At 41.9% G+C, this 12,840-nt stretch overlaps 1 protein-coding gene across 3 annotated transcripts in view; it reads right to left on the bottom strand.

The window, feature by feature from the left end:
• Window positions 1-12,840, bottom strand: part of LOC125910205 (protein NPAT) — a 57,035-nt gene that overhangs the window by 6,342 nt on the left and 37,853 nt on the right. For all 3 annotated transcript variants that reach the window (XM_049613957.1, XM_049613954.1, XM_049613965.1), the window contains 7 exons: window positions 10,083-10,179; window positions 9,331-9,459; window positions 6,822-8,492; window positions 4,335-4,450; window positions 4,151-4,259; window positions 1,651-1,711; window positions 324-1,482 (listed from right to left, as the gene is read on the bottom strand). In XM_049613957.1, coding sequence (XP_049469914.1) covers window positions 324-1,482; window positions 1,651-1,711; window positions 4,151-4,259; window positions 4,335-4,450; window positions 6,822-8,492; window positions 9,331-9,459; window positions 10,083-10,179 — 3,342 coding nt within the window. The remainder of the gene's footprint in view (window positions 1-323; window positions 1,483-1,650; window positions 1,712-4,150; window positions 4,260-4,334; window positions 4,451-6,821; window positions 8,493-9,330; window positions 9,460-10,082; window positions 10,180-12,840) is intronic.

Raw genomic sequence — 12,840 nt, 5'->3', positions numbered from 1 at the left:
CCCAATCTTTCATGCCTTACGGCATTCTCCCAAACACCTGGGTCCTACCGTGACAGAAACAAAAACCTCCTTTCCCCAAGGAAGACGTTTAGAGATAAACGCCTTAGCAACGGTTCTGCAAACGCTCCATTCCACCTAGACACACACTGAGCACCACACTGGCTGAGACACACCGCCATAAACACATTCTGTCAACCAAAACCCAGAGCTGTCTCGACCAGAACGTGCGGTTAGGGAGCTCTGGCAAAAACGCGGAGATCTCTACTGTGAGCACTGAACGAAGGGCAAAGGTGTGGTTTTGAAATTAAGACTTTCAAACTTGCCTTAATTTTCTTCTTTTTCATCGGTAGTGACGAATTTGCAAGACTTTTATTGGAAGTACGGGAGGTTCGTTCGCGTTCATCTAATTCCTCAATCTTCCGCTTTTTGGTGGCGCTTCTCGAAGATGCTCTGAATTGTTGTTGTGTGTTGTCTTTCAGGGGAGTTGTCGAGGTGGTCCTGGAGATGGCAGCCCGGGACAGAATCATCAGCGTGTGGGCAGCCATGTTCACACTGTTCTCACTCCCCGTCTCGCTGGCAGGGCTGCAGGCAGGCAGGTCTGGGGTGACAGGAGGGACCATGACTTTGGCTGTGCTACTGTCTTCACCAAAACGCCTACTGGAGGGGACCTTGATCCCATCTCTAGGTTCTTCTTTATGTTTGTCCCCTGCCCCCAAGCCCGCTGTCCGGGGTACAGGGGAGTCAGAGCTATCGGGGAGCCTACTTACTGGGCTGTGCCACTGACCATCCTGCAGCATTTCTGAGCCAGGTTTGGTTAGCGGGTTAACCAAAGAAGCGGCACATTTAGTTTGTTCTTGCTTTGGATCCTTCCCAGCTGCACCTACCGAAATGACATTTTTACTACTTGAGGACGTGCCTTGTTTTTTGGTCAGTTCGTGCAGTGAAGTTACGGTTTTCTCATTCCGTATACCCCCATTTTGCTGCCCATTTGACAGTTTTGAAGTTTCGGGATTTTTCTGCCTTTCGACATCGCTGCATAATTCATTCTCCTTATTAGCTGTCGTTTTATGGAAAGATTCAAGTACAATTTCTGTCGGTGGGACTTTCTTTTCTGACTGAGTTTCTTTTGTGGTGCTATGTCGGCTATTGGGAGTTTCTGATTTAGATAAAATCTTAGGCAAAGGAGGTTTCTCTCGGTCTCTTTTGAGAGCATTATTAGAAGGGGCCTTGGAGGTGGAGGACACAGTGGGTGACTCGAGATTAGGAAATGAAATGTCATTCCTTTCCTTGTTTTGGGACACCGCCTTATGGTTTGTGCCCTGTGTATTAGCCACAGAAGCAGTGCTATCAAAACAGAGCACACGTCTGTGGCTTTCAAATGGTTTGCTAGCTGGAACTACACTCTCTAATGAGAAGGGAACCGTGATTTCTTCCAATTTTTTCCCGAGATCGGTGGCCATATTCTTGTCAGACACTTCAGTTCTGTAAAATAAATAAATAAATAAAATTTAGCAACATAAAGAAATCCTTGTCAGACACTTCAGTTCCGCAAATCAATTAATTAACTGTTTTTAGCAACACAAAGACATCTTTTATGTTTTTTATCTGAGCATTCAAAAAATCTAGAATGGAAACTACATGGATGCTCACCTTTGTGCATGACATCCAACTAAATGACTAGATGAATCCACCAAATTATTTACCTGCTTTCCTGGAATTATAAATGAAATAATTAGAAAAGAGAAACATTCCTGAGAGAAAGAGTACATTACTCTGAAAGGAAATGGAACAGACCACAGTATCACACATCATGAGAAAAATTTAAATGACCGCTAATGTACAAATGAAGTACTCTCACATACTGGGTGTAAAAAGCAGCTTCTAATTTTATATAAAAGACAGTCACTCATCCATTTTACAGAGGAAATACACACATGGAGCAAATGACTTGTTTCCAACTTCAGGCAAATATTATGAATCCAGTCTCTGGATTTATCGATTACAATGTTCAACATAGCACTTAAGGGTACTCCTTAGATTTAGAAAACTAAAGAAAGCAATATATTAATGCCTATTTTGAAATTCTGCCCATTTAACTCTCATATTTGCAAGCGTATGTCAGGCAGAGCACCAGCTATGGAGTTTTAATAGCCATATTTTAATTTCCAAGGACTTAGGAACTGATGTGGGGAGTAGCAAGATACGAAGCTAGAGAGAAAAGCAGAGATGAACTCATAAAGGACCTTGTGCATTATGCAAAAGGTTTCTTTTTTTATATATATATATATATATTTATTTTGAGAGACAAGGAGGGAGGGAGGGAATCTTTTTTTTTTTTTTTGAGAGAGAGAGAATCTTAAGCAGGCTGTGCGCTGTCAGCACAGAGCCTGACACAGGACTCAAACTCACACACCATGAGATCATGACCTGAGCTGAAACCCGAAGTCGGACGCTCAACTCACTGAGCCACCCAGACGCCCCTGTGCAGAAGGTTTCATGGAGAATCCTTACGAGTTTAAAATAGGGAAGGTGCATAAATCGATTTATGTTTCAGGAAGTCATTCTGGCAGTAGTGTAGAAGATGGACTAGAGAAGCAAGAAAACTGCAAAGAGAAATTCTACATACATGGCTACAAATACTCCAGGTAAGAGATGAGAGAGGCGTCAGGAGACCAGGATGGGCATTCACAGAGACATGAAGGGTGAAGGAAGACTCAATGGTGACATCAACAAAGGAGAAAAAAGCAGGGAGAGGAGGAGGTCTTTGACAGGGAAGAGGTGAGAGGCCAAGACATGTCGAAGTTGAAGGTCTTGAGTTAGGCACGAGAGCAGGAGTGCACTGAGTGGTGGGTCCAAAAGCCACCAACAGTATCAAGTGCTAGAGGGAATAAGGTTAGAATGGAAACGATGCAAAGCATATGACATTATCAGGAGGCCACTGATGATCTCCATTTAAACAGCTGTAGTGGAAACAGGAGAAAAGACAAAAACATGGATGAATAAAGAATGGGAGACGGAAGTGTTGGGGATAAACAAAGGGCTGGCAGGTGAGACAAACCCAAGGAACTTTACAGCCAGACAGGGAAGGATCCAAACAAGAAAAATTTAAGACATACATAGGACACAAGATGCAGGCAGACTGCATTAACCTTAGGAAGAGCGAGATCATTATTCCTGTAAGAAAGAAAGGAAAGGGAGGAATGATTCTGGAAGAACAGGTACACACCAAATGGGATGTGAGAAAATGCAGCTTCCTACTGATGAGGTGGGAGAAAAGAGTGCTGGCTTGACAGGAGGAGGGTGGGGACTGAAGAGACGTGAGAAGAGCTGTGAAGTCAGAAAGAGCCTGAAGGGGGATGGGAAAGAGTGTGAAAGTTCAAGTAATGGGAACTCACACTGGAGGCCGAGGTTCTCCGGTATGTGGGGAAGAGGTACGGGAGAGGCTGACTGGCACACACATACAGACTTGGAGATGGAGGGGTCTAAGGATCATGCAGGTTAGGCTGCGGGCCAGGCTGACACCACAGGCATTCATCATCCACGAGGATGGGAAGTCTGAGAACTAGATGCAACCCCGAAATGAAGATCGGGTATTATTCTGTACACAGTGTCTTCTGTGGAACACAAATCTTTAATTTTGGAGTAGTCAGTGCTATCAACTTTTTCCACTTATAATGATGGGTTTTTTTTTCATTTTTTAAAGCAATCCTTTTATCCTTGTGCCATTAAGCCATTCTCTTACATTTCTTTTACTGTTTAATTGTTTTGCTTTACATTTTTAGGTCTTTAATCACCTTGGAGTTCACCTTTCACCTATGTATATGGCATGAGGAAGGGATGTAAAGTTTTTCCTATAATGTATGTAATGGCCAATGAAATTAATTTATTAAACAATCTTTCCCCTTCTCTCTGACTTCTGATGTTACCTCCACCACATACAAATTTCCTTAAGTACATGGTCTCTTTCCGAACTCTATTTTGTTCCATTTGCCTTTTTTGTTTTTATTACTAAAAAAAAAACTTCAAGCAAAGGTTGGACAATCACCTGTTGGGAATGAGACAAGTATTCAAAAAGAAAATACTGTGGCGTTGCTGCAAACAAATGCACATAGAGAACATAAAACTGACATTAATGAACTTAAAAACGTACCTGTACAAGGCTTGTTTCTCAGTCCCTGAGTCTTCTGAGACTTTGGAGGGATGGGGAATTGAGGGATACTTCTACTGCATACAGGTGCCGCCAAAGGCATATGAAGGACCTAGAAGAGAAGCAGCCGTTAACTATACTACGTTCGAGAAGCATCACTGTGCCATTTTCAATTAAAAAATCTTACCTGCTGAGGAGGAGCAGGAAAGGTATTTCCATTCTGTCCAACCACAGATACAGGGATCATCCCCACCATTCCTTGGAGTACAGGTTGGACAGGAGAGGCAATTATGATGGCAGATCCTTAAAAAAAAGAAAAAAAAATCTCAGTAAGCTTCTCATAAACAAGAGACTCCAAAGTAATTATTAATTTAAAATAAATTCTATAAAATTGTATCTCTTTCCCTTAGAATCTACTCTCCTTAAAAAAATTTAGGAATAGAGGGGCGCCTGGGTGGCGCAGTCGGTTAAGCGTCCGACTTCAGCCAGGTCACGATCTCACGGTCCGTGAGTTCGAGCCCCGCGTCGGGCTCTGGGCTGATGGCTCGGAGCCTGGAGCCTGTTTCCGATTCTGTGTCTCCATCTCTCTCTGCCCTTCCCCCGTTCATGCTCTGTCTCTCTCTGTCCCAAAAATAAAAAAAAAAAAAAAAAAAAAAAAAAAAAAAAAAAAAAAAAAAAAAATTAGGAATAGCAAGGCTACAAATTAAGAAAAAGGCAACCTGAATTATTAATCTTATGGCCCTTTCGGCCAGAACTGCCATCTTCCAGTAATTCACGCAAAGGACCAACACAAAGGGAAAGAGGGGGAGTACCCCCTATATATTCTCTAGGCCTTTCAGAAAATACGGAGTTGTTCTTTGGACACATTCATGCAAATCTACAAGAAAGGTGATGTTGCGGACATCAAGCGAATGGGCACTGTTCAAAAGGGAATGCCCCACAACTGTTAACAGGGCAAAACTCAACAGTCTACAATGGTACCTGGCATGCTGTTGGCACTGTGATGAGTAAGTTAAGGTCAAGATTCTCACCCAGAAATAATGTACATATTGAGCACATTAAGCGCTCAAAGAACCGAGATAGCTTCTTGAAGTGTGTGAAGGAAAACGAACAGATAAAGCAGGAAGCCACACAGAAAGGTACTTGGGTTCAACTGCAGCACCAGCCTGCCCCACCCAGAGAAACACACTTTGTGAGAACCAAGGGAAAGGAGCCTGAGCTGCCAGAGTCCATTGCCTATGAGTTCATGGTGTGAAAACTGTAAAAAAATAAAAGACCTCAGGCCTGTAATACATATGTACACACACAAACATACAAAGCAATCTTACAGCATTTGGTCGAGGTAAGTATCACGAGTAATTCATTAGACTTCACAGCCAGGAGATCACATTATAGTTATATGTTGACTGTCTGGCTAGAATAGTGAAACTGATCAGAAAATTGATGGTGAAGGCTTCAAGTTTCAATCTTATACCAGAAAATTAGGGTCTCAACTGAATGTTTATGGCTCAAGACTCGCTCAGAACTCCAACCTATAACCTCTAATGGTACTTGTCAAAAAGAGTCCAGGGAAGTGTACAAACCGTCAAAACTATGGGGGGAAATTACAATGGCTATATGCTCCCTAGAAATCAACAATATAGTCTGTGGCTATCCTCATATATCCCTGTCGCACAAGTGAAACTTCCTTAGAGTCACTAACAGTTCCTGTCAGGTGGATCTCACTTTCACAAACACTCACTTCAGTCTCTCAAATACCTACTTACACTTAAGAATTCCCTTCCTTGGGATGCCTGGGGCTTAGTCTGTTAAACATCCGACTCTTGATTTTGGCTCAGGTCATGATGTCGCAGCTTGTGGGATTGAGCTCCGTTGTCAGACTCCGTGCTGACATCATGGAACCCACTTGGGATTCTGTCTCTCTGCCCCTCCCCTGCTCTCACTCTCAAAATAAATGCATGAACCTTCCAAAAAAAAAGAAAAAAAAATTCCCCTCCTTTACTCCAATTACTACTTCATTTCTCTGAGCTTCAGCTCAAGTCCCACATTCTCTACTAATTCTGACCCCTCTTTTATGTTATTTTAAACAGCACTTCAAGCAGGACCATCATGCTTGCTAGTTGATTGTTCACATTTAGTCACATCTTATTACATGCCTACAATATAAAAAAAAAAGGGAAAGGAGTTTGGGAACCAATATATAAGGAAAGGTACATGAATGATGTATCATCAGCTCCATCTCCAAGAATCACTGAAACCAGTGAATTCTGTAACTTAAAAAAAAAAAAACTTTATTTATCTGGGGGGGGGGGGTGGTGCAGATAGAGAGAGGGAGAGACAGAATCCCAAGCAGGCTCCGCAGTGGCAGTGCAGAATCTGGCGTGGGGCTCGAAACCCACAAATCATGAGATCATGGCCTAAGCCAAAGTCGAGAGTCGGACACTCAATTGACTGAACCACCCAGGCTCTCCATGAATTCCATAACTTACCACTAGATTTAAAAAAAGGTCTGAATGAATGAATTAGGGAGAGAAAACAAGAGCATCAACACAAATTTCAGTCTTTTCTCACACTATATATCCATGATTTATCACCTGCTAGTCAGTAACTGCACACGCAAGAGAAATGAGATACCATTCCAGAGACGTGAACTTCAACGTGTTCTTGAAGTTACCTTGTGAAAAGCTGGGTGACACGGTTTGATTGACAGCAAATACGCTGTTTGACCTTGGCGGTGTCTGTAACTGAGGCGGCGGGGGCTGAGCAGTCCCAGGTACGGAATTTCCAGGCAACACCACCACATTAGACTGACTGACAGTGGTTCCTAAGGCTGTTGGATCAGTCACGCACGTAGCTATCAGAATGTTATTTGAATTTCCAAAAGTTGTGCTTGTAGCTGGCATCAACTGTATGTATCCGCCATCCTTGGAGACGCACGGTGGGGCACTGGCTGAAAAAGCAACGCTGCCTTCACTCTGAGCATTCACTGCGGAGTCTTCGGGTTTGAGGGCCAAGAGGCTCTGTTCCACCGATGCTGAATCCCCCGTTCTTTCCGCAGATGTGAGAGCGCCTGGGGCTTCTTCTGAAGACAGGCACTTAACCAATTCTCCATTTTTGGCAGGGGACTTAGTGGGAGAGGACAGTATTATAGTCGGCAGGTTCTCCCCACTGATACTAGAAACAGCACTGTTCAGTTCAGTATCTGAGGAAACAAATGGATCATCACTAATGATAATTTTGAGAGAGACAATATTTGCTGCATCAACGTCTGCTGAGCTGTCAACACCAGGTCTGTCGCTGGTGTTCTGGGACTCAGGATGAGAACCTCCCACTGAAGAACACACAGATTCTGACAGAACAGCACGTTTATCTTCTACAGGGTCACCTTCTGGAGCAATCAATGCAACTTCCCCACAGTTACCATTCTCACTTAAAGTGAGAAAAATACTATCTCCATCTTCTTTTAAAGATGAAGGCTCTTGCGAACCGCCAGCAACTTTCTCAGACCTTGAAGGCTGAGTTTCATGTTCTTCCGCGTGATTTAACTCAAGAGATGATGAACCATCAGGCGGCTGTTTAACCGAAGATGTTGTATCTTCCAGACAAATGTCTACTTGTTCGGATATATTTAAACCTGAACTTTCAACCGATACAGGTAATATCTTGCTTTGAAGTGGAGAATTATCATGGCAATCCACATGTTGTTGTGATGTGACCGGCAATCCGTTGTGAATCTCAGTCTCACTCTGCAGAATCTCTTTAGGGTCTGGTGACTTAGAACCAGGGAGGTTAGTTTTAAGTCTTCCTGTGTTGTTAGAGCTTTCACAAAACTGACTTGTTTTAGATGTCTTTCCAGTTAATGGAATATTTTGGGATAAAAGCTGAGAACTCTTCCCAGAGAGAACGAAGTTTTCACTGTTAGTTTCCCCCCCGAGGGAAACAAATGACGTTACTGGTATACCAGACTGATCAGGCTGTAATGGAGAATCACGTGGCGCATCCGGCAACAGAGAACTCTTTCCGACCTCCATTGCCATGGCGGTTTCAGTGGACATCTGATGGGTGTATAATTCGGCACAACGCTGATTACATTCGGCATCAGAATTTACTCTTTGGTTAAAGTCATTCAAATGAGGCACAGATTCAAAGGAAATATCGAGGTTACACTTCTGTTCATTAGGTACACCCGTTTTAAATGCCTTTTTCTGGACATTAGAGCCTATCTGAGAAAAGTGTTCCTGTGCTTCTGGTCTAAGCTCATCGTGGTTGCTGCCATTCTTCAAGGCATTGGATGTGTCTTCATTTTGGTAGGATGTACAAAATGGGGGCTGCCCAGACTGATCACCTGCAAAATAGGATGGAAGAGACAGATAGGGAGTATGCGTTGCTTTCTGAGGGAGTCACGTTTACTGTAAGACCTATTTTGCCAAGGAAGTAACGCATCTCAGACATAACGGAAAGGGCAGGTCTGAAAAACCGTATCTCACATTTTCTGAGTCTCAAAAAATTCACAGGCACTTTTTTTCTTTTTTTTTTTTTAATTACTGATGCCTTTCTGAGTAACTGCCAGACTGTTTTTCAAACCTCTTGGAAAACAAATGACACAATGAAGGAAAAAGTATATGGGTTTCAGAACATCCAATGTTTATCAGTATGTAAAACTGGCCCCACACATGCAGCTGTTTTCACAATAGCTGGCTTTTCAACTTTTACCATTTCTATCAACCTTACTTTATCTGATATATTTTTCACGGTGAAATGGGCCAAGTACACTGTGCATCATCAGCATTTGATGTTACTGTCTACTGTGTGCAACATTCAACATTCAGTAGAAACATAGGAATATGACCTAAAATGTTTTAATATCCAGAATTCAAGACTATCACTACAGTATATAATCTCTAAGCAAGTAAGATATAGATCTTGAGCACTCAGTGCACTTGCTTACCAGGCTAAATGATTAATACCACACACCAACGTTACATAGCAGAGATTTGGACTTGTAACACACAAAAAACTGTTAAATGTTATATAGACTTTTGTCAAACTGGTCAATTCTATTAATGCTAAATTGCGCAGGTCAACAATTATGAAAGAATGAGTACTAAAAATTCTCCTTTTAATTAAATTACTAAAAGACTTGGGATTTTTTCTTTAATGAAAAGAAAAAAACTTATTCTTACCAGATTGTTCTGATTCAAAAGAACCTTTAACTGCTAGATTAGTTTCATCTGCTAACACTACACTGGGATTGGTGTCCAGATGTGGACTGCAAATGCCTTGGGATACCTGTTTATTGTTCTTGGATTTACCTGTTAGAAAGGGAACAGGGAAATAACTGGTTAAATGATCAAAATAAAAAAAGCATCAGTTAATACAACTTAATGGTGATCCATCAAATGTTTAACTTTATGTCTTTTGGATATAGCCTTGTATATCATGGACAAAACCAAAGATTTTTGTAACAGACTGGTAGTTCTTAAGCTTTAGCCTACATCAGAATCATCTGGAGAGTCCAAGAATTTGCATTTTTAACGTGTTCTCAGATAATGCTGATAATGCTGGTCTGGAGACTAACTCTGAGAATACTGCATGAGACCGTAAAATTGAGGGCAATAGCCAATTTCTTGCATTCCTTTTGTACTACCCAATTGTGTTTAATATAATGTATGTGTTAACCTCAACATATTTGTGCTGACTGGCAAAAATGCCCACACAAAAAACAAAATACAAAATGTTTTCCATTTTTATAGCTTAAATTTAAGGAAAAACCCCCCCCTCCCCCCCTCCCAGACCCTTCACAGCCATAGACTTGCTTTGAAGAAAATAGGATATTTTTCCAGATGCTCTGGGAATTTTGCTTCAGTCTGGTTAAGGTGCCCAAGAAATGGAAACTTTTTTCTTCTAACTGCCTTGAAAGAAATGGTCTACTTACCATAGTCAAAGAGATCAAAAAGTGCCTGAAATGCCGGATCTGATTCTGTCTGCTCCAGTATGTCCTGGATAGCCTCCTCAGACATATGGATTTCACTCTGCAAAAAAAAGAGTGATCCTAACTCAATTAGTATAGTTTAATACCAGCAAAATAATCATAGGATATCTGATAGCTCTCAACTTCTATGTATAATTATTTCCCTCCAGGAAAATTTCTTCTGATTATGACACTAGGCTCATGTGAAATAAATTAAAACAAGACTAGAAAGCAGAAAATGAATGTTCCCTCATTCAACTTCCTAAAGTTAACTGTCTTGGTGCATATATTCCCAAACATTAAACATAAGTAAAATCACACTATAAATGTTCTTTTTTAAAAACTTGACATCCAGCAACGAGTAAGTGCACAGCATAATGTCTTCACCTACATATGGTGTGAGATAATGACCACAGTAAGTTTGGTTAATATCTATCATCTTATACAGATATAGCAACAGGGAAAGTGTTCTGAGAACTCTTAGGACTTACTCTCTTAACAATTTTCAAATATGCCACACAGCGGTGTTAACGACTCATCATGCTGTACATTACCCCGCAGTGCTGACCGCCTTCATCCAACTGCCCTACTCTCAATGCCCTGCCTCTGGTAACCACAAGTCTCATCTATTTTCCTATTAGTTTGGCCTCCTCCTGTATAAAATCTCACACTTTTTATCTACCTGTTTTGGCCTTTTAATATTAAATGCTTTCCTTAAGTGTCAGACAATCCTTGCACGTCCATTCACATTTTAGTAGCATGCCAAAAGCTACCTGCAAACTCTGTGCTAAGGGAGGGAGCTTGTCAATTACCAGGTATGCAACAGAATAATCTCACAGAACTATCCGTATTTTTAGTTTTTTTTTTTTTTTTTACATTTTTGTGAGAGAAAGGAAGAGGGAGAGTGTGCAGAGGGTGGAGGCAGAGAGAGAGTGAGACACAATCCCAAGCAGGCTCTGCTCTGTCAGTGAAGAGCCTGATGTGGGGCCTGAACTCACAAACCACGAGATCATGACCTGGGCTGAAATCAAGTGTCGGAAGCTTAACTGACTGAGCCACCTAGGCACCACTAAGTTTTTTGTTTGTTTGTTTGTTTTGAGGGAGTTAGACTTCTTGGTGGATGAGTTTAGGGCTGACAAATGTGTTTCTGGTAAACAGTGTGAATGGGGGCAATGTTGAGACTTTAACTACGACCTCCTAAATGTTGCACGTTGTCTTCCTGCTTTAGCTATCTTTACATCTGCTTTCGGAGCTACTGGTGCTAAGCTTTTTGGGATTTCTATGTGGTAAAGTTGGTTTTTCCTGAGCTTCGCCTTTACTGGCTTACAACTCGGAATCTCGTAAGTACTACATGTCCATTTTGACTTCTGTAAGTTTCTTTTTTCCTTTTTCTATCCTCTTTCCTTTGTTCTTGTGAGTTTTTAAAATTTCCTTATGCTGTCTAGTAGTAGGGTACAAAACTAAATGTTTAATCCACTATCTATGTAAGAAAAATGAATCCCTTTGTAACAGGCTTTTTGTTTGCTAACTATGCCACGATTTAGCCAATTACCACTGATGGATATTAGAATTTTTTCAAATTTTCAGTTACAGTAGTGAATACCACAATGAAAATCTATCTAGGAATCTGTTCATTTCTTTCTAAATTTTTTTTTTTAACGTTTATTTATTTTTGAGACAGAGAGAGACAGAGCATGAACAGGGGAGGGGCAGACAGAGAGGGAGACACAGAATCTGAAATGGGCTCCAGGCTCTGAGCAGTCAGCACAGAGCCCGACGCGGGGCTCGAACTCACGGACCGTGAGATCATGACCTGAGCTGAAGTCGGACGCTTAACCAGCTGAGCCACCCAGGCGCCCCGGAATCTGTTCATTTCTTACAATAAATTCTTACCAACAGAATTACCGATTCCACTGATGAGAAGCAGCCGGAGGATATACACATTTAAAATTTTGAGAACTGGGGGGAAAAAAAAAATGGGGCACCTGGGTGGCTCAGTTGGTTGAACGTCCAACTTCAGCTCAGGTCATGATCTAGCAGTTTGTGAGTTCGAGCCCCGCAAAGGGCTCTGTGCTGACAGCTCAGAGCTTGGAGCCTGCTTCGGATTCTGTGTCTCCCCCTCCCTCTGCCCGTTCCCTGCTCATGGTCTCTCTCTGTCTCTCAAAAATGAATAAACGTTAAAAAAAAAAAATTTTAAATTTTGAGAACTGGGGAGCCTGAGCAGCTCAGTTGGTTAAGCATCCGACTCTTGATTTTGGCTCGGGTTGTGATCTCACAGTTTACGGGATCAAGCCCCGTGCTGGGCTCTATGCTGACAGCAGGGAGCCTACTTGGGATTCTCTCCCCACCACTCTCAAAATAAATAAACATTTAAAAAATAAAATAAAATTCTGAAGACTACTACCAAGTAGCTTTCCACAGAAGTTGTGTTGAGAGTTCCTGTTCTGTGTAACAATGTACAAACTTTTTTTTTTTTTTTTTTTAATTTAACGTTTATTTATTTTTGAGACAGAGAGAGACAGAGCATGAACAGGGGAGGGTCAGAGAGAGGGAGACACAGAATCTGAAACAGGCTCCAGGCTCTGAGCTGTCAGCACAGAGCCCGATGCGGGGCTCGAACTCACGGACCGCGACATCATGACCTGAGCCGAAGTCGGCCGCTTAACCGACTGAGCCACCCAGGCGCCCCAACAAACCCTTAACAATAATGGGCAATATCAAT

Source organism: Panthera uncia, chromosome D1 (assembly GCF_023721935.1).
Source record: "Panthera uncia isolate 11264 chromosome D1, Puncia_PCG_1.0, whole genome shotgun sequence".
Taxonomy (NCBI): domain Eukaryota; kingdom Metazoa; phylum Chordata; class Mammalia; order Carnivora; family Felidae; genus Panthera; species Panthera uncia.
This window is presented reverse-complemented; position numbering and strand designations above follow the sequence as displayed.